This window comes from Staurois parvus, unplaced genomic scaffold, assembly GCF_062004578.1.
Source record: "Staurois parvus isolate SC_StPar_1 unplaced genomic scaffold, SC_StPar_1.0 ptg000059l, whole genome shotgun sequence".
NCBI lineage: Eukaryota > Metazoa > Chordata > Amphibia > Anura > Ranidae > Staurois > Staurois parvus.
Window position 1 is genome coordinate 3619731 of NW_028317855.1, and position 27662 is coordinate 3647392.

Genomic DNA, 27662 nt, shown 5'->3' on the forward strand with positions numbered 1-27662 from the left:
TATCTGCATTTAATAACGCATTTAATAACGCTATAGGTCTATAACTAGCGCATTGTGAGCCATCCTTCCCCTCTTTAAGAATGATTGTTATGTATGCTTGTAGGGATTCTTCTCTTGTTCCCATTCCTTTTCCTAGGGCATTCTTAAATATACAAAGTTTAGGGGTCAGTAAGTCTTTAAACTTCTTATAATACCCCACCGTATACCCATCAGGTCCTGGACTCTTTCCTCCCGCGGTATTCTTCAGGGCTATACTTATTTCATCCTGGGAGATTGCTCATTCTAATGATATTAACTTTTCCTGTGGTATTTTTGACAGATCTGCTGCCGGTAGATATTCCCACCTTTTCCCTTTCTTTACTTCCTCTGTTACCATCTGGTTCTTGGGGTTCACATGATGCAACCTGCTATAGTATTTTTGGAATATTTTCATAATATCAGTGGTGGAGTATATCAGTTCTCCTTTTTCATCCTTTTATTTTTTCAATATAATTCATCAAATTCTTTTCTTTCAGTTTTTTCATCAGATGTTTTCCTGGTTTATTCCCCCACTGGTATCTTTCCTTGGAGAACCTATTAAATATCCTCCTCGTCTCCTGTTCCAACAGGTCAAGATCCCCTTGATGTAAGCCTTATGTGCCTCCCAAATAGTAGCCATAGAGACTCCTTTCGTCTCATTTAGAAGAAAAAATTGCTCTAATTCATCCCTTAGCTTTTTCTCTATCTCGGGGTCCTGTATAAGCGTCTCGTTTAGTTTCCACATAGCCCTCTTATTCCCCTCCCCTCCTACCTGTAGTCTCACTGTAACAGGTGCATGATCTAAGATACACATAACTTCTATATCAGATTTAACTATTAAATCCAGTTGTTTATGCTCGATGATTATATAATCTAAACGTGTATACGATCTATGTGCTAGAGAGAAGAAGGTATAATCTTTCTCTGGGATCTTTTCACCCTCCATATATCTATTAATTGACTTTGATGTAACATCTTTTTTAACAATCTTAATTTCTTTCCCCCTCCTCTCGGCGCATTTGAAGACGTATCCATCCATTGATCCAAACATAAATTAAAATCTCATGCCAGAATCAGACTACCCTTCTTAAAGTCCATACATTTTCCCACCTCTGCCTGCAAAAACACCTCTGGATTTTGATTCGGACAATGGATGTTGACCAATGTATAATTTTGTTCCTGCATTTTTCCTCTTACACACAAAAACTGGCCTTCTGGGTCTACCAATTCCATCTCCACAGCAAAGCCTACCCACCTTGAAAACCCAATCGCTACTCCCTTAGCCTTCCTTATTGGTGAGTCTGCATAGTACCAGCTTGGGTAATGCCTTGAGTATAACTTAACATTAGATTCGTATGCGAAATGTGTCTCTGTAAGAACACTAGATCTATAGAATGTTGGTGGATATATCTTATGCCTTTTAGTGGGAGAATTTAAACCGTTCACATTATAGGTCATGGGATTAATCCTACTCATAGCCATTTGATGTTTTTTTTATCATTCTACATTTCTGTTCAAAGGAAGAGAGATATGTACAGCTCAACCTTCCCTCTACCTCATCTGTCCTGCCTCCCCTTCCCTCCACTACTTCTCCCTCCCCCTCCCTACCCTAACCTACTCCTGAAAAACCCCTGGCCTACACATTGCCCTGGAATCTGGCATGAGATTCCCCCACTAATGATTCCTATTCTGGGGTACAACTTTGAACATGTGCACCTGATCTTACCCCCAGTTCTCAACATAGGGTTGAAAGCTATTCACCTATTTATCCTCCTGACACACTGCCCTCTCTATTTTACAACTTCCTCAGCAACTCACTAAGAGTACTAAAAGAGGGAGAAGAGAGGAGGAGAGGCAGGAGACAGAGAGAAAAAAAAAAAAGAAGGAAGAGGGGGGAGTTGATGGGGGGTGGGAGAAAGTTTACCGCCCCCCCTTCTCTCCACTCACCCCAACATCTCTCCGTCATCCATCTCCCCCCATTCCAAACTCCATCTATTTTTTTTCTTTTTATAAACTGGCTTCACTTCTCTTTTCTCAACCTTACACTTTTGTTTAGCCCCTCTGACCATCCCTCAATGTCCACATTCTACAGTTCCAGTTTTTCACAAAAGTCATCCTTCCATCCAATCAGGCATGCCAGGAACCCCCAGTTGTATCGCAGTATTTTCTCCCTCATCTGATCCAATAAAGGTTTCAACAATCTTCTTCTCACTAATTTCTCAGATGCAATGTCCGCAAAAACCTGCACGTTTGATTCTCCGAATATTATTCCAGGGTTCTCCTGCAAGTTTTTCCATATTCTCTCCCTATCCTCATAATGGTGAAAACAAACAATCACGTCTCTAGAGATGTCTGATGCTAATCCTGGCGGTCGTCTTAGCCTGTGTATTCTCTCAATTTTCAAAGGATCTAAGACTGACCTGTCAATTATTGGGTTAAACACTCTCCTTATTTTTTCCCTGAGGTCCTCCTCATGCAAATCTTTTGGTAACTTCTGGTAACCCTTAGATTATTTCTTCTCTCTCTATTCTCTTGATCCTCCAGTTTAAAAGAGAGCTTCCTCTGTTCCCTTCTCATCTCCTCTAACTGCTTCTCCAGATTAATGATCTGCTGGGCTTTTATCTCTGTTTTGTCCTCTACTTCTTCTACCCTTGTTAACATTAATCCCAGATCCTTATGAAATATCGCCATTTCATTTTTCATGGAAAACTCTTAACTTTGCGAACATTTCCGCCATCTCTGTTCTTGTAGGAATCTGTGATATTGTTCTCTGTTTTTCCAAAACTTTTTGATCGATTTACATTTTCGACAATTATAAATTCGGTGATCTTATTCCCTTCCCTTGATCATCTAGACTGCTCACCGTCATATTTCCTACTTCCTTCCTGTGGTTTCTCCATGCCTTGCAATGGCATATATTTCTTTATTGTACTAGTATTTGCATTGGCTTGCTGGGTTTTTACTCCCCCATTCACACGTTTAAATGTGGCTGTTAGTGGGAGACCCAGCGGGTGTTCTCGGTGACTAGCTATGAGCAGAAGCCCCATTGAAAACAACGGGAAGCTGACAGCTCCTGCAGTTATTCACAGCTGTAATCACTCATGGAGACTGCATCCAGGATCGATCGTTTGCAGGTAATTGTTTTACGAGCGATTACTCGCAAGCAGTCATGAATACCTGTGGGAGCTGTCAACCTCCCATTGCATTCACTAAGGCTTCTGCTCGCAGCTGATTGCTGAGAACCCCCACTGTCTCCTGCATCTAATTGCTAACAGCCACATTTGAAAGTGCGAGTGGAACCTTATAGGTAACAATACCTGAGATTGTTGATCCAGGGAATATCCACTTACCTTCCGTGGTTTTAAAAAGGAATTTATTTTTCCCCCACTGAGGCAAAAAAAAAAAAAACAGGATTTGTTTGCCTAGCTCTGAATCAGGCATGGGCATAGTAAAAAGGTATAGTATTCTGTATATGGAGATTCTGTATTTAGGTATTTTTATTTTATTTTTATTTTTGTATGTGTGTTGGTTGAACTAGATGGACTTGTGTCTTTCTTCAACCTAATTACTGTATGTAACTGTGTATGCAGCCAGAAGATGGAAATTACTTTAAGTATTATAGAAAGTACTATAACCATGGTCATTTCTGTACTTGTGACTAACAAGTAATAATATACTGTTGTGAACCGATAAGGGCTCCTAATGACCCCTTTACTGGCTAGTTTTGTATGGGAAAATATTTGAAAGTTTTGTATTGAGAAATATATTTTTGTAGTTTCAAAGCCCAACAGATTACATCTAAGAAGACAGTGGCTTTCTTTTACCTGTGGCTTAAACGGTTTTATGCTTTTTGCTGTACACAAAAATTCATATTAAAACATGAATAATCGCATACAGTAATGTGCATTATAAACTACCTTTAGCTATGAGGAGTCTGGCTTCATGTAGGTGATTATTTTTTACTTTTAATAATAACAGCTTTGTTTTGCCAACAGCTGAAAACTGGAAATCTGGCACAAAAATCTGTTTGTGTCATAGACGAGATTGGAAAAATGGAGCTTTTTAGTCAGAAATTTATTTCAATTGTCCATAAAGTTTTGGATTCTGCAAATGTTGTAGTGTTTGGAACAATTCCAATACCAAAAGGAAAACCACTTCCACTTGTTGAAGAAATAAGACAACGTCAGGATGTTAAAATGTTTAACGTAAGTGACAGTAACAACAGCAGTACTTTGCCCATATACTGACTTGACAGAGTGTCAGAAATTTTTTCTTATGTTTCACTCACCTCCTGAACTATCAGCTCATCTCAGAGAAAAATCCAGTTCTTGTGAGTATAGGGAAAACGTAACTCTCCTGATGCATCCTCATTGCCTGTTAATTTGGACAAAGTATAAATTTGGCTATGTTTTGTTAAGAGTTTTTTTGCCTTATCGAGTATGGGTTAGGAAAATGTAGGGTGCTTTTTTCTCTTAAAGTGGTATCAAACTCAAATGCAAAAGTATTTTATATTGTAGGTTACTAAATCTTAGATGTGATGGCTGCATTCTCTTTAAGGCTTTCTTTCCTTTCCTTTTATCTGGTGATCCACCCAGTAAGTCTGTTGTTTTTCAGTGTTGAGACACTTCTTAAATGTATTTCTGTGTCAATTGGTGGTTACCCCAACAAGAAACAAGGCTCTGATCTAATTACTAATCACAAACAACCCAGATCTGATAGCGGATGTGGAAATGGGGGATATCCTAGGAAACAGTGATCACAGGGCACTTACATTCACTGTAAGGCACAGGAAAAGCAAACACCAGGGCAGGGCAAGCACAATAAATTTCTAGAGAGCAAAATTTACCAAATTATGCTGTGTACTGCATGACATTAAATGGGAAACTATTCTAGAAACAAAAAACAAAGAGAAAAGTGGGAGTGCTTTAAGAACATTTTAATTAATGACAATAGCCAGTGTATTCCAATAGGCAACAAATATAAAAGCACGAAGACTGAACCTGGGTGGCCAAATTCAAGTGTAAAAAGGCACATTAAAGAGAAAAAATTGTCCTTTAAAAACTGTGTCAGAGGGGGCATGGTCAGCATTCCAACATTACAAAGAATGCAGTAAGACATGTAAGAGAACAATCAGAGCTGCAAAAATAGACCATGATAAACACATAGCAGAGGTGAGTAAAAAGAACCCCCCCCATTTTTTAAATATAATCGTAAGACAGAAAAGTCAGAACATATTGCCTCCATAAAAGATAATCAAGGGAAGTTGGTTACTAGTGACAAGGAGAAGGCAACTATATTAAATACATTCTTCTCCTAAGTGTTTACTACGAAAAAGGAGGCGTACAATAGACAAGACGGTATTATTAGCAACACAGCAGGGAGTGTACCCTTGCGGCTAACAGAAGACAGTGTTCTAAAATGATTGGAAAAACTTAATGTGAACAAATCTCCAGGACCAGGTGGCTTACACCCGAGAGTCCTCAAAGAAGTCAGCCAGGTCATTGCTAGAACGCTGTTTCTAATCTTTAAGGAAAGCTTAGTGACCGGAATGGTCCCAGCGGAATGGCAAAAAGCTAATGTGTAACCAATATTCAAGAATAGGCCGAGATATGTACCTGGAAACTACAGGCCAGTCAGCCTATCATCAATAATTTGTAAACTATTGGAGGGAATGATAAGCGACCGTATCCAAGAATTTTCTGACAAGAATAATATCATTAGTAGTAACCAGCCTTTTAACATTCTATGAGGAAGTGAACTTTAATCTGGGTAAAGAACAGGCTGGTGGATGTAGTGGATCTAGACTTTGCCAAAGCATTTGACACTGTCCCCCATAAACGCTTAATCCACAAGTTGAAGTCTATTGGTGTTGACAATAGTATATGTTCCTGGATAGAAAACTGGCTACAGGGGTCCAGAGGTTGGTGATAAATAATGTTTCCTTAGAATGGTCTGGAGTTATAAGTGCAGTACCCCAGGGCTCTGTCCTGAACCAATCCTGTTTAACTTGTTTACACCCTGTTCCAAATTATTATGCAAATGATATTTTTCTCATTTACCTAAATAACTGATGTAAATAACAGTCAGCATAATTCTCATGTTATCAACTATTAAGAGTACAATTCAAATTTTATTGAACAAACCTCCTAATGATAACAGTTTTTTTTTTTTAAACATAAAAAACTTACAATGCACTGTTCCAAATTATTACGCACAGTAAGTTTCAAAACACTTTATAGGTTGTAAAGAACTGAAAATTGTCATTTGTTGTGTTTGCAGCATATTTACTGAAATCAAAAGCTATTTCAATCAAACTTTTAACAACATTTTAACTTTTTAAACATTTTAACAGGCCACGTTACATTTTAACATAGGACCCCTTATTTGATAGCAGCTTCACAAGTCTTGCATCCATTGAACTTGTGAGTTTTTGGACAGTTTCTGGTTGAATTTGTTTGCAAGATGTCAGAATAGCCTCCCAGAGCTGCAGTTTGGATGTAAACTGCCTCCCACCCTCATAGATCTTTTGCTTGAGGATGCTCCAAAGGTTCTCAATAGGATTGAGGTCAGGGGAGTATGGAGGCCACACCATGACTTTCTCTCCTTTTTATCCCCATAGCAGCCATTGATACGGAGGTATTCTTTGCAGCATGAGATGGTGCATTGTCATGCATGAAGATGATTTTATTACGGAAAGCATAGTTCTTCCTTTTGTACCAGGGAAGAAAGTGGTCAGTCATAAACTCCACATACTTTGCAGAGGTCATCTTTACACCTTCGGGGACCCTAAAGGGGATGACCAGCTCTGTTCCCATGATTCCGGCCCAAAACATGACTCCACCACCGCCTTGCTGACGTCGCAGCCTTGTTGGAACAGGGTGGCCGTCCACCAACCATCCACTACTCCATCCATCTGGACCATCCAGGGTTGCACGGCACTCATCAGTGAACAGGACTGTTTGAAAATTAGTCTTCATGTATTTTTCTGCCCAATGCAGCCGTTTCTGCTTGTGAGCATTGGTTAGTGGTGGCCAAATAGAAGGTTTTTGCACAGTTGCAAGACTCTGGAGGACTCTACACCTTGATGTCCGTGGGACTCCAGAGGCACCAGCAGCTTCAAATATGTGTTTGCTGCTATTTAATGGTATTTTAGCAGCTGCTCTCTTGATCCGATGCATGGATCTGGCAGAAATCTTCCTCAATGTGCCTTTATCTGCATGAACCCGTCTGTGTTCTGAATCAGCCACAAATCTCTTAATAGTGCGATGATCACGCTTAAGTTTTCGTGAAATATCTAATGTTTTCATACCTCGTCCAAGGTATTGAACTATTTCACTCTTTTCGGCAGCAGAGAGATCCTTTTTCTTCCCCATATTGCTTGAAAATGGTGCTCTGCTTAATAATGTGGAACACCCTCCTTTAGTAGTTTTACCTTAAATTGGGCTCACCTGCCAATCTAATTATCAAAGGTGTCCGAGATTGTTTTCAGTGATCAAAAGAGCCCTGAGACACAATGCCATCCATGAGTTAAACTGAAAAACAAAATATATAATCTTTGTGACACTTAAATAGAATTTGCATAATAATTTGGAACAGGGTGTATAAATGAAATAGAGATTGGGATAAATAGTTCAATCTCAGTGTTTGCTGATGATACTAAGCTAGGCAGGGCAATAGCTTTAGAACAGGATACAGCAACTTTACAGGAAGACCTTGATAAAATACAGGGGTGGGCAAAGAAGGTTCAATGTAGGTAAAAGTAAAATAATGCACTTGGGAGGTAAAAATACGAATGCACGCTACACACTAGGGGGAGAACCTCTGAGGGAATCAAGGAAAAAGATCTGGGGGTCCTAGTTGATGGCAGACTCAGCAATAGCATGCAGTGCCAAGCTGTAGCAAGCAAGGCCAGTAAAATATTAGCATGTATTAAAAAAGGGTATTTATTCAAGAGATAAAACTATAATTCTACCACTTTACAAACTCTGGTCCGGCTGCGTTTTCAGTTTGCTGTCCAGTTCTGGTCAACAGTCCTCATGAAGGATGTGCTGGAACTGGAAAGAGTTCAGAGAAAGGCAGCAAAACTAATAAAGGGGCTGGTCAAACAATTACAAACATTGCATTTATTCTTTTTGGAAAAGATAAGCTTAAGAGGGGATATGAGGGGCAATCTTCGAATATCCTAATGATCATTCCAACATCAGGAGGAAACTATTCGGTCTCAAGTCACTCAAGAAGACACATGGCCACTCAGTGAGGTTGGATGAGAAATGGTTCAACCTTAAATGGTGTAGAGGGTTTTTTTTTACTGTTGGAGCAGTAAGTATGCGGAACTCCCTTTAATAATTGGTGGTTTCTGTGAGCATTGTCACTAATTTAAAAAAAAAAAAAAAAAACGCGCACACACACAAAAAACTCTACTTGTTGTAACTGCTGTGTGAGTTGGATTTTGGCTTCAATTTGTTAGTGTATCTAAATCTGCTAGTACATCTAACACTCCCCTCCCCCCAGACTGACCATGTCACTGTCCAAAGTTGCCTCTGTGCTCCTTCATCCAATACAAAAGGTGTGTTACTGGCCAGATTACCAGGTAAAAACCGAGGGGGGGAGATTCAGCCATCACATCTAATAATTGGTAAGCTACAATATATTACATTTTTGATATTGGGTTTAATACCGCTTTAAAGTGGACATTGCATTTTTTTATTTTTTTAATGCAAGGTCCACTTTATCAAAATCCTCTTCACTATCAAGAATAGCTGCTTTAAATAAAAAAAGACGCTAAATATACTGACCTAATACCTGTCTTCCACCTGTGGCACTTTGGAAGGGGTGATCTCACCTACCTTCAGACTTAGATCCCAAAAAGTCATGTTGAGTATCAAATATTGCACAGGTTTTGGTACTCAGGTTGTATGTAGCATGGGTAAGCAATATTTTTGGAATCCAGTGTGCCAATATCGTAAATCATCTTTAAAGAGTTATCCATGTTGCTTGCTTTTTCTTTAATTTGTTAATTTTTTAGGTCAAGAGAAAGCAATAATAATATGAGAAATAGAGAGAAAAAAAAGCGCCACAAACTAAATAGAACAAAAGCTGCACTCCTAACCAAAAAAAGGTAAAAATGTGAATAAATCAAAGAGTGCGCTAAATATAAGTAAATACAAAAATTATTAGTTTAAAATAATGATGTCCGTGATAGAAAATTTTTTATATAAAAGTCCATCCACCATAACAAAGTAATTAAACAGTTCTGAAATCTTGTATAAATCAAACACCGAGCAAAAAAAATCCACCACCGAATGAAATGGGTACACTCACCAGAGCTCCATGCTGACCAGATTATAAGTCAGCAAAGATAGCGTTTGCTCTGGGAGCTATGATCAGCAGAAGTAATCCAAACTGGGAGCAATATACTGCAAGCAGCCAGTCAGCACAATATGGAATAGCCTTTAACAGCAGGTAGTCATCACGTCTCCATACCATAGATCATGTTCGGGGAATCAAAAAAGGAAATCATGGTGCAGTACGTTTAAAACCAAAATGTTTTATTAAAACGTCAGAAATGCACTCACAAACAGGGTGTCTAGTTGACACCAGCAATGACAGCCTCAAAAAAACAGGGACGAACCTCACAGCCGACAGTCTACGAGGAGCATCCGGACGTCACATCCAAAAGAAGCCCCGCCCTACTAGTTTCGTTATCCAACGTCCTCACGGGGCGGAATGATTTTGTTTGGCTGCTTGCAGTATATTGCTCCCAGTTTGGATTACTTCTGCTGATCATCGCTCCCAGAGCAAATGCTATCTTTGCTGATTTATAATCTGGTCAGCATGGAGCTCTGGTGAGTGTACCCATTTCATTCGGTGGTGGATTTTTTTTGCATGGTGTTTGATTTATACAAGATTTCAGAACTATTTAATTACTTTGTTTTGGTGGATGGACTTTTATATAAAATTTTTTCTATCACGGACATCATTATTTTAAACTAATAATTTTTGTATTTACTTATATTTAGCGCACTCTTTGATTTATTCACAAGAGAAAGCAATGCACTATGCGTGTTGTGGTATGGTGTAGTGGAGAAGAGACCTGGAATCAAAAGGCCAGGTCCTTGTCTATCCAGAGTAGATGGTGGATGAGAAGGTGCCATGTAGTTCTGAGTTCTTGTAGCTGAAGAAAAAGTGTTCCTGTGTGACCTTTGATTAAACAATGAAAAAGAGATTTGTTAGTGGTGTTGAGTGCACAAAGTTGGTTGAGACCACAGCAGGAGCAGCTGGGTTCAGGAGGCCCAAGTGACTGAGATGGGTGATACACTGTCTGTTAGAAGAGGCACAGGTGGAATGGGAGGAGACATGAGAGCCTTTTATTTGGAGCACTCTTTTAGTAAGTTCCCTGTTCGTTTTATATTATAAGCTGACCACAGTCTAAAATGTTAAAAAAATAATGTAGTACAGGCAGTCACCAAGTTACAAAAAGATTCTGCTTGTTCTTAAAGCGGAGTTCCAGTTAAACTGTAAAAAAAATAAGTCAGCAGCTACAAAACCTGTAGCTGCTGACTTTTAAAAAACAGCCACTCACCTGTCTCTCGATTCCGCGGTGTCCTTCCCGGAGCCTGTTTCACTGGCCTTCCGGTGTTCCCGGCACCGGCATCTTCTGTGTGGGCACCCGGCTTTGACAGTTTTGCGGCTTCACAGCCAGGTGCCTACTGTGCATGTGCGGGTAGCGCTGCACTTTCTGAATGGTCCCATAGTCCCTGTCACATGTCCCAAAAGACTACAGGTAGGGGGGTGGAAGAGGACAACTACAACTTCTGATCGCCTAGGCGATTGAAGTGGAAGCGGGTACTTTTCAAACAGGGGTACCTGCTCTCCCCCCTACTTTCCAAAGGTGCCAATCTTTAACAGGGAGCAGGGGACCAGTCCTTAAACGGAACTTCCCCTTTTGGGTGGAGCTCTACTTTAAGTTGAATTTGTATGTACGTTGGAACAGGTACATTTTTCTCAAGTTTAACTCCAGGCCAAAAATTATTTTTACATTTTGGATAGCATACGGAAGGGTTAACTAGTCATGCAGTGATGTGGGATGGCTGACTTGTCTGCTGGACAGTAGGTGGCAGCATGTGGTGAGCAGCAAGATGGCTGCCCATCAGTTTGCAGATCCAGCATGACGTCTTAAGTATGAGTAGTATGTAAGTTGGATGTTTGTAATTCAGGGACTGCCTGTACTGGTTATTTTACACATTACAATCAGATTACAGTCTTTGCACTCTTGAAGACTTTTGGGTTTTGCTGCTATCCAACTCTTTTGGATCTGTCAAATATCTTGTTGCCTGCTGGGTGATCTGATTTGTCCAGAAGGGCACACATCCAAATGTTTTGGATAATAATAGCACATAGTGTCCTTTAAAAAAGAAAAAAAATTAGCACACCCAACAGAAACGTAAGTACAAAGTTTCTTCTTTTACAGTCTGAGATTTTGATTTTTCTTAACACAGCAACAGATTTGCTTTAACACAAAGAACAAACATGCAATGTTCCTGTATTTAAGAAAACAGGATAACTAAAATACCCAAAGAGAAAGGTGCAGCATTTGTCTTTTACAATTGTGACTGTGTTCTCTTACATAAAAATGCACTTACGCAGCATCCCTGTATTCAGATAAAGTACTCATATACAAATGTTCTTAGAGAAATGCTATTTTTGTAAAAGCAGTCTTGGGAAAATATGAAGGAACTGCTCTCTTACTTTTACTATTCCTTTCTAATTAAGGCCTCCAAAAGAAGTTTAGATTTCAACTTGATACAATATGAAGATCTTTTCTGTCTTGAAATACAAAGTGCAAACAGATCAATTTTCAAAAAAGTTGTTTAGTTGAATTTAGCACATTTCTGAAACAAAAAGGAGCTTCATTAGACTTTGTCGTTTTACATGGGTCAGGGGGCACTAATAAATAGTGGTAAGTTTTTTATTTTCATGCAAAGCCCATTTTGCAGAATAAAAGCTATTCATAGAAGAGCGTTAAATCTGTAAACATTGTTTAATATATTTCATTTTTCATTTTAGATTACAAGAGAAAATAGAGATGCCATGCTGCAAGAAATTGTGACCACTGTACAGAACTGCATATAAGAAGGGCTGTGGTTCAGAAGAGGAGTGGAACTTTAACACTGATTACATAAGCGTATATTTATAAACCATTGTATCTGACATTCGCAAAATATTCTCTGCAGATGCATGTGTTTTAAATGACATTGATTCACTATCAATGAACATTTACTGAACCTCACATGCACTGCTTTATAAATATGCCCCATAGTAACATAGGTTGAAAAAAGACTCCAGTCCATTAAGTGAAACCAAAAGCATAGCATTAAGTTCTTTTGTAAATACAATGTGTGTTTTCTTTGATTAAACTGTCTATTCTATTCAGTTATTTGGGTATGTTTTATTGTTATCCATTTACCTACCGAATGATAGGGCAAGGGTGAGCAGGCATGTAGAGACTGCAATTTTCATATTCTGAACTGAAAAATTGTTTAATTATGTTTCTATTATACAGGCAGTCCCCAGGTTAAGAACAAGATAGGTTCTGTAGGTTTGTTCTTAAGCTGAATTTATATGTAAGTTGGAACAAGTACATTTTTTGAGTGTAACTCCAATGATTTTTAAGTTTTGGATAGCATAGGGAATGGTTAACTGGCCATGCAGTGATGTGGATTGCTGACAGGTCCGCCGGACAGTAGGTTGCAGCATGTGGTGAACAGCAAGATGGCCTCCCGGCGATTTCCAGGACCAGTGTGATGTCAAGCTGCCTCCCTTCTTAAGTATGAGCCATATGTAAGTTGGATGTTTGTAACTCAGGGACTGCCTGTACTGGTACCAATATGTTGATACCAGCTTGGACTTTCAGAATACCAGTGTTTCCCATGTAATAACTGAAAGTTTGAAGTGTTGGTAATAGCCTTTATTGTGTAACTTAAGTTAAGAAAGATGCAAGTTTTTGGGACTCATTGGGTCTCTACCTCAGGCTTTACACAATTGCAAAACCTACAAATCTATAAACAAAGTTACAAAGAAGAGTAATAAAAACCAACAATAATACACAGCAGTTTTTTTTCCTTCATACACCCACATAGTAATCGCTCAAGTGGATTACTATTCAAGTATTTCAACTGAAAAAATAGTTGTGTTTTATTAATTATTGTAATTTATTTTCCCCCTTTGTAAATCAGGTTCTGAAATCCACATAAACATTCTCAGAATTATATGAAACCTGAAGGACCTTATGTTTCACTAAAGTGTGCATCTTAACCACTTCAGCTGACACACCTGCATGCTCACATTGTGCAGGTTTCAGACATCATCAGAACCATTCTAGCTTCTGGGCCCATTCACATTCTTACCTCCCCCATCATTTTCAGTAGGGGTACTCTACTGTCCTGGAATTTTTTGTAAAGCTAGGCAAGATGGGAGATATTCCTTGTTTATTGTAAGCTGACCTGTAGGTACTAGCGGTGTTTACTACTGCTTTAATAGTTTACTTTTATCAATTAACAAAAATATGAAGTAAATCAAATCAATATTTGGTGTGACCACCCTTTGCCTTCAAAACAACATCAATTCTTGCTCACAGTTTTTACAGAAACTCAGTAGGTAGGTTGTTCCAATCATCTTGGAGAACTAACCACAGATCTTCTGTAGATGTAGGCTGCCTCATATCCTTTTGTCTCTTATGTAATCCCAAACAGACTCTGATGATGACCAGGGCTCTGTGGAGGCCAAACCATCAATTCCATGACTCCTTGTTCTTTTTTACACTAAAGATAGTTTTTAATGACATAGGCTGTATGTTTGGGGTCATTGTCCTGCTGCAGAATCAATTTGGGGCCAATCACACTCATCCCTAAAGGAATGTCATGATGGATAAGTATCTGCCTGTATTTCTCAGTACTGATAACACCATTGACCCTGAACAAATCTCCAACTCCATTTACAGAAATGCAGCCCCACACTTACAAGGGACCTCCACCATGCTTCACTGTTACCTGCAGACACTCATTATTGTACCTCTGTCCAGTCCTTCAGTGAACAAACTGCCTCCTGATACATCCAAATATTTCAAATTTTGACATCACTCCTGAGCATCTACTGCCATTATTCTGCACTCAAGTTCCTATGTTTTGGTGCATAGCTGAGTCGCTTAGCCTTGTTTCCATGTCGGAGGTGTGGCTTTTTGGCCACAATTCTTCTAAGGAGACCTATTCTGGCCAGACTTCTCTGGACAGTAGATGGGTGTACCTGGGTCCCACTGGTTCCCATCCAGTTCTGTGCTGATGGCACTTCAACGGGACATGATGTCTTTCATCTGCTGCATTAAGTTTCCTTGGCTGACTACTGGGTCTACGCTCCTCAACGTTGCCCATTTCCTTGTGATTTTTTAAAAGAGTCTGAACAGCACACCTTGAAACCCAGTCTGCTTTGAAATCTCCTGGGGGAGATCTTGCTGATGCAGTATAACTACCTTGTCCCAGATTCACCAGACTAGTGTAAGCCAGCAACATTGTTCCTGATTGCTGCCACAATAGTCCCCAGTCTCCTCAGACCAGTGGAAGCAAGCAACAGGGTACCTGATTGTCACCATGCCAGTCCCAGTGTCCGAGATCTTACATCCACCACAAAGTCATGAAGTGTCAGATACACCACTGGTGAGTGACGCAATTACGATCTCGCAACGTATGGTTGCCTCCATATCTCCAACATGCTGTCCTGCTCTTACCCTTGTGTCATCTGAAGCCCAACATCTATAATCACTTGTACTTCTTTTGGAACTGACATGTTTTTTCCTGCAATCTATGATCCTCAGCACATGATTAGTCTACAATGACTGCTTTATAACATCATATCTGACCTCTGTTATATTTTCACGGATGCTGGATTGACTGAATTGTGTTCTTGTGGACTAGACGTGATCCTCACTATCTCCTATGCATAGGATGACCGAAACCTATATCACTCAGATTCCCATCTATATTTTTTCTTCCAACTAGGTCATTACCTATGATGTCAACGGTTTATTTTTTGATTTTTACATCCATGACAACTTATATTTCCGCTGGAATTGGCATGTATTTTCCTGCAGTCCCTGATGACTATATAACGATTGCTTCACAACATAATTTTTTACCTTTATGATGTACATACATGAATATGGGACTGACTGATTTTTGTTCCTCTGGATTATGTACTTGATCCTTAGTATTTCCTTTTCACAGGATGATAGGAACCTATATCATTCAGATGTCTACCAATTTTTTTTATCTAACATGGTTACTCTTTATGATGTTGATGATTTATCTTTTGCTTTAGTAAAGCTAATTATTGAATTGCTGTGTGATTCCACTACAGGGTTGTGTTTACTATATATTGATTAGAATATATTCGTGATGATTGGCATACTATAGTAGCCAGTGGATATCGCAATCCGGATTGTTGATTCTTTTAATATTTGTGGTGTGTGTGTTTTCACCTTGCAAGGTTTCACCTTACTGTGAGATTTATAATAAATAATTTTTTGTATTTTGAACTACTCTGCCTGGGTTCATCTAAAACCGTTTCTTCACAGCCTCTCTTCATGGTTGTTTCTTTATGCTATAGTCTCCCTCGGTTATAACCCACATCTTTATATATGATGAGACAGAGAGTGTCAGGAATGGACTCAGCACTGGTGGTGGGACTCACCTGCCGTGTGGGCTGCAGTACCAGGGCTGACCAGCGGGTGCTCTCAGCAGCCAGAAGCTCACTTCTGCAGTCTGCCAAAACCTGGGGCTGATTACAGCAGGTGTATTTAAGGAATGACCAGGCCTGTGATCTGTGCCTTGGTGTAAATGTTTCCCATGAGCCCTTGTATCCTGTATCCTGTTCCTGTGTTGCTGTATACTCCGTTGCCGACCTCTGCTTGTTACTGATCCTGCTCTTCTCCTGTTTAACCCCTGGCTTGCCTGACTACTCTTCCGTCTCATCCCTGGTACTGTATTTACTCGCACCCTGCTGAACCTGGCTTGTGACCTGACCATTCTTAGCTCGCTCCTCTTGTACCTTGCTGCCCGCATAATACCGACCCGGCCTGTCTGACCACGCATACTGTACCCGACCTTCCATCCATCCATCCGGCTCGGATCAGACCAGTGTATCTGTCTGCCTCTTCCAAATTAGATTCCGTTCCTGCACTCCCCTGTTAGTACTCTCTACCACCGCAGGTTGCACTCGGGGGTCGCGACCTGGTTCCAGTCTGCACCAAGTCCATCCCCACCATCAGGGGCCCTGGTGAACAGCAGGCTGGGAATTAGATCCCGGGCCCTGAGGGCGTCCGTGCGGTGGGCTTCTAGAGACTCTGCCAGACGGCTTAACAGTACCAAACGGCCTGCCTGACCATTCCACCTCTCCAGCCCTGACTACGCCTGTGTTCTTGAAGCCTGCTACTTCCCTGTGTCAGTCCACACATTTCTGGTCACACCCGGATCCCTAACCAAACACCAAGGCCAGTCCTGACCAGAAGTGGCTGCACAGGGAAGCCATCTTGGCTTATTGTTGTGAAGGATGCATCCTGAGGATGTTGTATATTTGTGTCTGCTAGTCTTTGATGACAGAGATTATGCCTATGAGACTCTGCAGGAGTATACCAGGGATCAGCTGCTAGAATGCATACGGATCGCTCATTTTCTAGTGGATCAGGGCACAGAGTTCTCTGAGGTGCAGCCATTAATTCAGGTTTGTGCAGAGTTGGCTTCGTCTGGTGCCCCTGAGGGAAGGGATGACTTTTTGCCGCCATTTAGTGCAGACCAGGTAGAGTCCCTGGTATGGTTATTAGAGGATGATCCGGAGTGCTTCTTGGAGCATTATTCTGCATGTTCACAACAGGTGCTTAGGGATTGTATAAACGCAGTGCAGTCTTTGACCAGACAGGCTTTGTGTAAGCTGAGCTTTGTTCAGCCAGTACTGCAGACATGGACAGATTTGTTACATCCAGCCTCAGTCAGCTTGCAACAACCCAGTCCTGCTTCTAACCATTACTCTGCTCAAAGCTCTCTTCCTCCAGTTCCCACAGCACCCCGGTGACAGCCCAGTATACTCTGCTAGCTACCACATGTCAGTCCCCTGTTCCCACTCGCTGCACCTATCCTGCCTTTTACCCTGTAAAGAAGCCCTCTGTAGCAACTGCTCCCTCCTTTGTTCCATCCTCTGGCTCTTCCCTGTCTTCAGCTGCTCCATCCGTTTACAAACCTGCACTTACTTACAGTACTCCGGTAACTAAAACCAGGAAAAGGCGAAAATTCTTTTTAACCAATACCATCCTGCCAGTATCCAAACCGGTCAGCCTGCCATCTGAGAACCTGCCTTCCGTGGTGCAGCCTGGTGCCTCGGCGCCCACAATTCAGCCTGATGCCCTTACCCAGCCTGATGCCCTTACCCAGCCTGATGATCCTATTATGCCAGACGACTCGATTCCCGCTGTTCCGCCAGTTGACTCGGTGCCCGCAGTCTTGCCAGACGACTCGATGCCCGCTGTTCCGCCAGTTGACTCGGTGCCCGCGATCTTGCTAGACGACTCGGTGCCCGCAGTCTTGCCAGACTATTCAGTGCCCGCTGTTCCGCCAGTTGATTCGGTGTCTGCGGTCTTGCCAGACGACTCGGTGCCCGCAGTCTTGCCAGACGACTCGGTGCCCGCTGTTCCGCCAGTTGATTCGGTGCCCGCGGTCTTGCCAGACGACTCGGTGCCCGCAGTCTTGCCAGACGACTCGGTGCCTGCAGTCTTGCCAGACGACTCGGTGCCCGCTGTTCCGCCAGTTGATTCGGTGCCCGCGGTCTTGCCAGACGACTCGGTGCCCGCAGTCTTGCCAGACGACTCGATGCCTGCTGTTCCGCCAGTTGACTCGGAGCCCGTGATCTTGCCAGACGACTCGGTGCCCGCAGTCTTGCCAGACGACTCGGTGCCCGCAGTCTTGCCAGACGACTCGGTGCCCGCAGTCTTGCCAGACGACTCGGTGCCCGCAGTCTTGCCAGACTCGGTGCCCGCAGTCTTGCCAGGCGACTCGGTGCCCGCAGTCTTGCCAGACGACTCGGTGCCCGCTGTTCCGCCAGTTGATTCAGTGCCCGCGGTCTTGCCAGACGACTCGGTGCCCGCGGTCTTGCCAGACGACTCGGTGCCCGCGGTCTTGCCAGACGACTCGGTGCCCGCGGTCTTGCCAGACGACTCGGTGCCCGCAGTCTTGCCAGACGACTCGGTGCCCGCAGTCTTGCCAGACGACTCGATGCCCGCTGTTCCGCCAGTTGACTCGGTGCCCGCGATCTTGCCAGACGGCTCGGTGCCCGCGATCTTGCCAGACGACTCGGTGCCCGCGGTCTTGCCAGACAACTCGGTGCCCGCGGTCTTGCCAGACGACTCGGTGCCCGCAGTCTTGCCAGACGACTCGGTGCCCGCTGTTCCGCCAGACGACTCGGTGCCCGCGGTCTTGCCAGACGACTCGGTGCCCGCAGTCTTGCCAGACGACTCGATGCCCGCAGTTCCGCCAGTTGACTCGGAGCCCGCGATCTTGCCAGACGACTCGGTGCCCGCAGTCTTGCCAGACGACTCGGTGCCCGCTGTTCCGCCAGTTGACTCAGAGCCCGCTGTTGTGCCTGGTGACTCGGGGCCCGCGGTCTTGCCAGATGACTCGGTGCCCGCAGTCTTGCCAGACGATCCAATGCCTGATGACCCAGTGCCCACTGTCATGCCTGGTGACCCGATGCCCGCTGTTGAGCCAGACGATCCAATGCCTGATGACCCAGTGCCCGTTGTCATACCTGGTGACCCGATGCCCGCTGTCGTGCCAGTTGACTCAGAGCCAGCTGTCACGCCTGGTGACTTGGTGCCCACTGCCTTGCCAGATGGCCCGGTGCCTGCTTCTCCGCCTGGGGGCCCGGTGCCTGCCGCCCTGCCTGGTGGCCCGGTGCCCGCCGCTCCGCCTGGTGGCCCGGTGCCCGCCGCTCCGCCTGGTGGCCCGGTGCCTGCCGCTCCGCCTGGTTGCCCGGTGCCCGCCGCCCTGCCTGGTGGCCTGGTGCCTGCTGCTCGGCCTGGCGTGCCTCCGCCCGTTGCGCAGCCTGATGTGCCTCTGTCCGCTGTGCAGCCTGTTGTGCCAGCCCCTGATGTCCAGCTAAACTGGCCAATAACTGATTCCCAGCCTGCTCCTGGAAATCCTGTGTCCAGCGACCTGCCTTCCTGGGTTCCCCTACATAAAGAGAAGTCTGCCAGCAGGAAACCCAGCCAGCCGGTTGACTCCGGCAATAAGATAGCCAGCCAGTTACCTGACCCGGGCGGTGGAACATTTTGCCCACTAGGGACTTGAGGCCGCTCCTTGAGGGGGGGGGGGTACTGTCAGGAATGGACTCAGATCTGTGCCTTGGTGTAAATGTTTCCCATGAGCCCTTGTATCCTGTATCCTGTTCCTGTGTTGCTGTATACTCCGTTGCCGACCTCTGCTTGTTACTGATCCTGCTCTTCTCCTGTTTAACCCCTGGCTTGCCTGACTACTCTTCCGTCTCATCCCTGGTAGTGTATTTGCTTGCATCCTGCTGAACCTGGCTTATGACCTGACCATTTTTAGCTCGCTCCTCTTGTACCTCGCTGCCCGCATAATACCGACCTGGCCTGTCTGACCACGCATACTGTACCCGACCTTCCATCCATCCATCCAGCTCGGATCAGACCAGTGTATCTGTCTGCCTCTTCCGAATTAGATTCCGTTCCTGCACTCCCGTCAGTACTCTCTACCACCGCAGGTCGCACTCGGGGGTCGCGACCTGGTTCCAGTCTGCACCAAGTCCATCCCCACCATCAGGGGCCCTGGTGAACAGCAGGCTGGGAATTAGACCCCGCGCCCTGAGGGCGTCCGTGCGGTGGGCTGCTAGAGACTCTGCCAGGCGGCTTAACAGTACCAAACGGCCTGCCTGACCATTCCACCTCTCCAGCCCTGACTACGCCTGTGTTCTTGAAGCCTGCTACTTCCCTGTGTCAGTCCACACATTTCTGGTCCCACCCGGATCCCTAACAGAGTCATTCCATGTGATCCACCTATTTATTGTGGCATTTTCTTAGTATGTTTTCAGTCCCAGTGTCACCTGATCAGTGTATCCCAGCAAACGTGTTCTTGATCGCTAGCCACACCAGTCCCAGTGGCACCACTCCAGTGTAAGCCAGCAACAGTGTTCCTGCTCACTAACCAGGCCAGTGTCACCAGAGCCAGTGCAGCCATCAACAGTGTCTCTAATCACCACCACATCAAGTACAGTGTCATAAGAGCCAGTGCAATAAGTAATAGTGGTCCTGATCACCTCCACACTAGGGCAGTGTTGCTTCTGCTTGCCCCCTGTATTAACCCTAGCCTGTTTGGTGACCATATTTCTGCCTGCTGTCTGGACCAATCCTTTGCCTGTTTGCAGACCATGTCTCTGCCTGCCACCTAAAAGGGGCCCATCTGCACCTTCCACTTAATACTTTCCCATAAGACACCAGTCCCAGTCATCCCCAGAACAACTCACAACTGAACTAAAACCACAGGAATTCATTTGTTCTTCCTGGCCAGTGAACACGGCATTCCTGGGGGCAGCCACATATCAGTCGGCTAGGCTTGCTTGGCTTATAGGAATGGGGTCGGCTATAGGTGACGCTACACTAAGCTATAGGTCCTGACCACTCGGACAGGGGCTACCATTACAGTATAATAACCATGTAAATGGAGGCATAAAAATGGTGGGTATCGCTTTAAATATTGCCCAGTAACCAATGAAAAAAGCAATGTGAACAGACTGTTCACAGAAGAAAAGCGGTTACATAAAGGACAATGTGATACATGTGACTGTAATCGTGATGCTTTTATTAGCAAAATAGCAATATGAAACAGTAAAGACTGCAAGGTAGCCATCACCTCAATGACAATACAAAACAACCTAAAAACAAAAAATAAAATGGAGAGATATCATGGCTAGGCCAAGCTCAAAAAGTATGCTGTGAAAGGAATGACTCAAAGGTCTTTTGCCTATACAGCAAACACATCAGGGTGCACCACCGGAAATAGGATACATATATTGGTATGGGAGATACAGTAACAGTGCTGTAGGACCAATAGAAAATAAAATGTTGGAGCAGGTGTAACCTCTACTATCAGGGAAACAGGGAAACAGGCCCCACTTAAGGAGAGGTCACATGGTGAATATATTCCTGATATACGACATGGGTGAGAAGAGTCAGTGTGCATACACATGTAACAAAGTGGTGGCAGATAAGGCACTGGATGCAGCCCAGATAGTATGTGGCCCCTTTGGCTAATCGCCGAGATCAATATACATATACTGTATGTATCGTACAGTAGTAGTCTTGTGAGACCCACAAAGGGTCAACAAATATAACAAAGTGATGTCCTTTGATATAAGTGACATGTCATCGAAATACAGGTGGAATATGCAGCTCACCAACTTAATATAGAGATATATAGTCACCATCCCTGGAGTAAATGGTTACCTTTTGTGATGTCCGTTTAAGCAGCTGCCGTGTCAGGACTTCTATAGGCAGAGCACTGCCTTCGTATAGTTGCAACGAAGGTGAGGAGGGTAGGTGACAGTCTGATGGATTGGGGTAGGGAGTTCCGGAGGATGGGGGAAGTCCTGGAGAAGTCCTGCAGTCGGGCATGGGAGGAGGAGACTAGGGAGCTGGAGAGTAGGAGGCCCTGTGAGGAGCGAAGGGCACGGGTAGGGTGGTATTTGGGTATCAGGTCGGTTAGGTAGTTCGGGGCAGCGTTGTGAATGGCTTTGTATGTCAGATTTAGTTGTTTGAATTTAATGCATTGGGCAATAGGGAGCCAGTAAAGGGACTGGCAGAGGGGGGTGGCAGAAGTGGAGCGGTTGGTGAGGTGGATGAGTCTAGCTGCTGAGTTCAGGATAGACTGGAGTGGGGATAGCATTTGTTTGGGTATGCCAGTGAGAAGGGAGTTGCAGTAGTCTAGGCGTGAGATAATAAGGGAGTGTACGAGTTGTTTAGTAGTGTCTGGTGTGAGGAATGTACGTATCTTGGAGATGTTGCGAAGGTGGAGCCTGCATGACTTTGATAGTGATTGGACATGAGGTTGGAAGGAAAGGTTTGAGTCCAGGGTGACACCCAGGACTTTGGCGTGTGGGGTGGGATTGATGGTGGCGTTGCTAGTCGTGATGGGGGGGGGGGGCGCGGGCTGGGGGGAAAACTAGAAGCTCAGTTTTGGACAGGTTTAACTTGAGGAAATGGAGCGACATCCAGTCTGATATATCTTTCAAGAGGTGGGCGATGCGGGCAGAGAGTGAGGGGTTGAGGTGAGGGGTGGAGAGGTACATTTGTATGTCCTCGGCACACCACAGAAACTGCCCAATTGGGATACCATTAATTAGAACGTGGGTGATGACTTCCAGCCTCTAATAATGTATTAGCTGCTGTAGGTTTTCGAAAAGTATTTGTGATGGCAGCCTCCGTGTCAGGGTCCCCAACGGCAAAGCCCTGCTTCCAGAAAGGTGCACCGTTGCGGAAGGTCTGTACCGGAAAATTGCGTGGTGCTCCATATCCCAACCCGAGACTGGGAGCGTGAATCCGTTGTGCGTGGCCAGACGTATGACATCAGTGCGTTTCACGGTAGGCATATCTTACTCAGCTTCGTCAGGACCAATGGGAGACAAGTTAGCAGACTCATTAGTACATCAATTAAAACGGTCAATACAAACAATCAATGCATTTCAAAGCAAGAGGATAAATAGACTAATACATCTGTAATGAGCAAGAAAGAACAAGGGATATTCAGCATTAACATATACCAAACTTAGCCAGTGAGAAAACATACTAGGCCAGTCAGATTCCCTAAGGATTCAATAATGCAGGAAAACTTGGAGGTCTAGTTCTACATTTAACCCTTTAGGATGCAGAGTATTCAGTTTGTAAATCCACGTGTTTTTCACATTTTAACAATTCCCTATCAAATTCTCCTCTTCTTAATGGAAAATGAAGGGCATAAAATCCTTTCACTTTAGTCGCCTCCAGTTTACTGCAATGGAATTTCAGAAGATGTTGAGCCAGATTACTATCTGGTTCTTTAGACTTGATGTCCCTAAAATGTTCACCTATACGTATTTTAAGTTGCTTCTTGGTTTTCCCCACATAAATCTTATTATATGGGCATGTCAACATATAAAGAACTTTGGATGTAGAACAATTGATAAGGCTCTGGATTCTATGTTGAACTCTATTACCTGAATCTGAGAACCTGTGCGATCAACATATCTACACATCTGACATTTACCACAACTAAACATTCCTTTTGTACGGGAGGTTAACCAGGTAATCTGCTCCATGGGGTTATAATCAGAATGGATAAGGCGATCACCAAGATTTGGCGCTCTCCTTGCCACCATCTGTGGATGATCACCTACAATTCTAAGTTTAGGACATTGCATAAGTATCCTACAATGTTTTTCTAGCACCTTTTTAACTTCTTTCCACTGTGCTCCATACTGAGTTATCATCCTGACTGGTTGAGAATTTTGACTCTGAATATTTTTATTAAGATCTTCCTTGGGGGCCAATAATGTTTTCCTATCAGTTCCATATGCTCTTTTCCTTGCCTTCCTGATTTGAGAATGTGAGTACCCTCGCTCCCTAAACCTCTTATATAGATCTCGTGCCTCATTATCAGAACAATTCCTGCAACACCGCAGAAACTGCCCAATTGGGGTACCAATAATTATAGAACGTGGGTGATGACTTCCAGCCTCTAATAATGTATTAGCTGCTGTAGGTTTTCGAAAAGTATTTGTCACCAATTTACCATTCTCATGCCTAATATTGCGATCCAGAAACAAAATTTTAAATCTATCATAGACATAGCTAAGCTTAATGTTCATTGCATTATAATTCAATTCATCTATAAATAGATTCAAATCCTCAACATTCCCCCTCCAGACAAGGAAAATGTCATCAATATATCTCAACCATATTTTGACATGGGTGAGGAATAGTGACAGTCGGTAGACAAGCTTCTCTTCCCAGAACCCCAGATGCAGGCATACTTGTGTCTCTAATTTGTTGATAGAAGCAATTGTTGAACTGAAAGAAATTATTATGCAACGCAAAATCCAGAAGTTCTACAATAAATTCATTTTGCCCACCCATATCCGGGTAATGCATGTCCAGAAAGTAACAGATAGCTCTTAATCCACATACATGAGGAATGGACGTATAAGGGGACTCAGCGTCAACCCCTACTAGAATGGAATCCCCAATAGCAAGTCCTGGATTTTTGCCAGGACATCTTTAGTGTCTCTAACATAGGATTTTAGATTAGGAACCATTTCCTTAAGAAACAGATCATCTCTCAAGGGGGCCATGAATACGAGAAACTATTGGTCGACCCGGCAGATTTTTTGGATCCTTATGGATTTTAAGGATTATATAGAAGGACAGAAAGTTAAATTCATCAACCTTAAGGTATTCGAGTTCTCTCTTAGTAAGTAAATTAGCTTCTTTCCCCAGAATTAATATGGAGTTAAGTTTTTTAACCAGAATAGGGAATGGATATTCAGGTAGTTTACGATATGTATTAGAGTCACCTAATTGGCGTTTGACTTCCTTCACATAGTTTTGTTCTTTTAATATTACGTTTCTCCCTTTGTCACTCCTTTTTATTATGATGTCTTTAGCCTCTCGCAATTCTTTGAGAGCTCTTCTCTCACATTTGGTGAGATTATCACCAAGAGGCATCTGCCACTCCAGGGATTTTAAATCTGTTGACACAAGGTCTAGAAACGTTGCAATCCATCTGTTACTATGAATTTTAGGCATTTTCATAGATCTAATTTTTAAATTCACTTTCCTTATCGAATGTGCCTGGTCATCATCTTCACCACCATCATCATACACTCCACCTTCCTCAGCTAGAGAGATTAGCATCTCGAGAGTTTTCTATCTTCAATGAATGACTCTGGTATACATGCAGAAGGATCATCTGCTTTTTCATGTATCAATCTGAGAAACACCTTCCTCAGGAATAAATTCACATCTTTGAATACTTCAAATTCATCCATTGAAGTCATAGGGGAAAAATACATTCCTTTATTTAATAATTTTATATGTTCCTGCTTCAGTGGAAACTCAGAAAGGTTAATAACCTTCTGATCACCACAGTTATTAACACCTACCTGCTCTGACTCCTTGTCTTGCCTCTGCCCTCCTGAGGTGACTTTCCCTTCACCTGTTCCTCCTTTCTTTTTTGTATTCCTCTTCCTACCTGATCTGTAGTGGGTAGGGCCCCCTCCCTTTGTTCTAAAAAGGATATGGATTTAAATACATTTTCTGAATCACTTTCACTAGCCTGGACTTCAGCAACCGATCTGGAGTGAGAACAAAAAAAACTGCCTTTGGAACGACTTCTTCCTCTTCAAATGAGTCAGTTCAATACACAGAGCCTTCCATTTGTTTAGAAATCTTAAATTGTGTAAATGTTCAGCTGGTACCACCTTACTTCTTACACCTCGGGGAATGATATTTTGTTTAATATAGGCTTACAAGACGCAAACATCCCATTTCCGGTTAAGATGCTTAATTACTAATTTCTTATGCTGTTTAGACCGAGTCTTAATTTCTTCATCCTCGGTCGTTATTTTAGAATTTTCAGTAAGGAAAGCTTCTTGTATTTCCTGTTCAATATCTTCACCAGGTATAAACGCCATAGATAACCTCTAAAATTTTACCAGAAGTGTTAACAATAAAAGTCCGATTAAGGTGATGGATAACACAGTATCAATAGATAAGCATTGGCCTCCTTAAAATAAGGTCCATATGAACCCAACAATCATAACTATAATAACCATGTAAATGGAGGCATAAAAAATAGTGGGTATCGCTTTAAATATTAAATATTGCCCAATAACCAAAAAACCTATAGAAAAAGCAATGTGAACAGACTGTTAACTGTGACTGCCATATTGACTTCCAGTACAGAACTGTACCTTCAAGGCAAGGTCACTTTATGTCCAACTGACTGAGTAGGTGGTGAGTTGTACGCTTTACTCACACCTGGAGGATACGTTGCATCTATACAAAGGCAGGGCTCTGCCTGTAGTAGTCCTGACACGGTGGCTGCCTAAACAGACTTCTCAAAAGTAACCATTTACTCCAGGGACAGTGACTATATATCTCTGTCTCTCTATTTTATTGTTTGTTTTAGTACTATACAGCAGACAAACTAAAACTTCCACGCTGTGCCCTCTCTCCTACCGGGTGCAACGTGGAAGTTTTAGTTTGCCTGCTGAGGGGACAAGTATTTTAAAAATCCAAATCCCTAGCAAGCGGCTGGGGCTTCGGAATTTGCCGCACTTCTGCTGGGGTGCAGCGCTGCCCCCTCCCTTAAATATGCCACCCTAGGCAAATGCCTTGTTTGCCTCATGGTAAATACACCCCTGCTCCCACCTTCACACAGGAACAGAGCAGAGGCAGTCATTCTGCTGGAAGTCTCTCACTTGTCCTGATTTTTCTTTTGGTATCAGAAAAACTTGTCAGTGATTCGTGCTGATATCAGAGAAACAAAGCAACAGACAGAAATGACACTTAGTGATCCTAATTGAGACAAGTACACACTATAGAGGGATAGGCTTTGTTCATATTTCATGTCTGAGGATTACGACCATCCCTGAAGGTTACATGTTTAAGATCAAGAAGCTCCCATAATCCATCTTTGCTGTACTGCTTGTTTATGATCTAAGAAAGTGAGATAAAAATGTAATTACATTAATAGAAAACTAGCTTGGGTATTTCCAGATAGAAAGTATATTAATTCTGCAGTGTGCACAGAATTATAGGTGTGTGATTTGGGAATGCTCTTTGGTGTTCATAATATAAAAGCACTATAATCATGTCATTCTTTCCCACACTGAAACAATGATCAGCACTGAGAACATTCAGCAATGAGTTCACTATAGTTATTTCTGTTAATGGTACATACTTATTTCATTAACATTTAGCATCACATACATACTACCAATGTGACACTTTTATGGGTTTGTCTAGACATTCTTTTGTTCTACCTGTTGTGGTATATAGAAGAATCTCTCTTTAAGAGCCAATACTTTAGAAAATGACTGACGCAGATGGGGCACATATTTGGGTTGATTTGCAAATGGTTTTACATACAAAGTGAGTGTTAGCAATTAAGGTGAACCTGTGTATAATGTACCCACTTGAGCTCCAAAAGGTTTTACCCCCTACATGACCAGGCCATTTTTTGCTATTTTGCACTTTGCTACTTTACCTGGCAATTGCATGGTCATGCAACACTGTACATAAAAATGAAGCTTACATATTTTTTTCACATCTATGGTATTTGATCATCACTGGGTTTTTGTTATTTTTTATTACACAAAAAAACCCAATATTTTCTACTTTCTGTTATAAAATATATCCAATGAAAAAAAAATCAAAAGATCAAAATTCTTCATAAATTTAGGTCAAATGTATTCTGCTACATGTCTTTGGTAAAAAAAAAAAAAACCAATATTTTAAAATTGATCAATCCTGATGTACCGACGGCCAGTCTCATTTC

At 42.9% G+C, this 27662-nt stretch overlaps 1 protein-coding gene across 1 annotated transcript in view; it reads left to right on the forward strand.

Moving 5' to 3' along the window:
• NTPCR (nucleoside-triphosphatase, cancer-related) overlaps positions 1-12454 on the forward strand; it is a 53418-nt gene extending 40964 nt beyond the window's left edge. The window contains exons 4-5 of the mRNA XM_089668552.1: positions 4014-4223; positions 12085-12454. Of these exons, the coding sequence (XP_089524678.1) occupies positions 4014-4223; positions 12085-12150 (276 nt within the window). The 3' untranslated portion in view covers positions 12151-12454. The remainder of the gene's footprint in view (positions 1-4013; positions 4224-12084) is intronic.
• The last annotated feature ends 15208 nt before the right edge of the window (positions 12455-27662 follow it).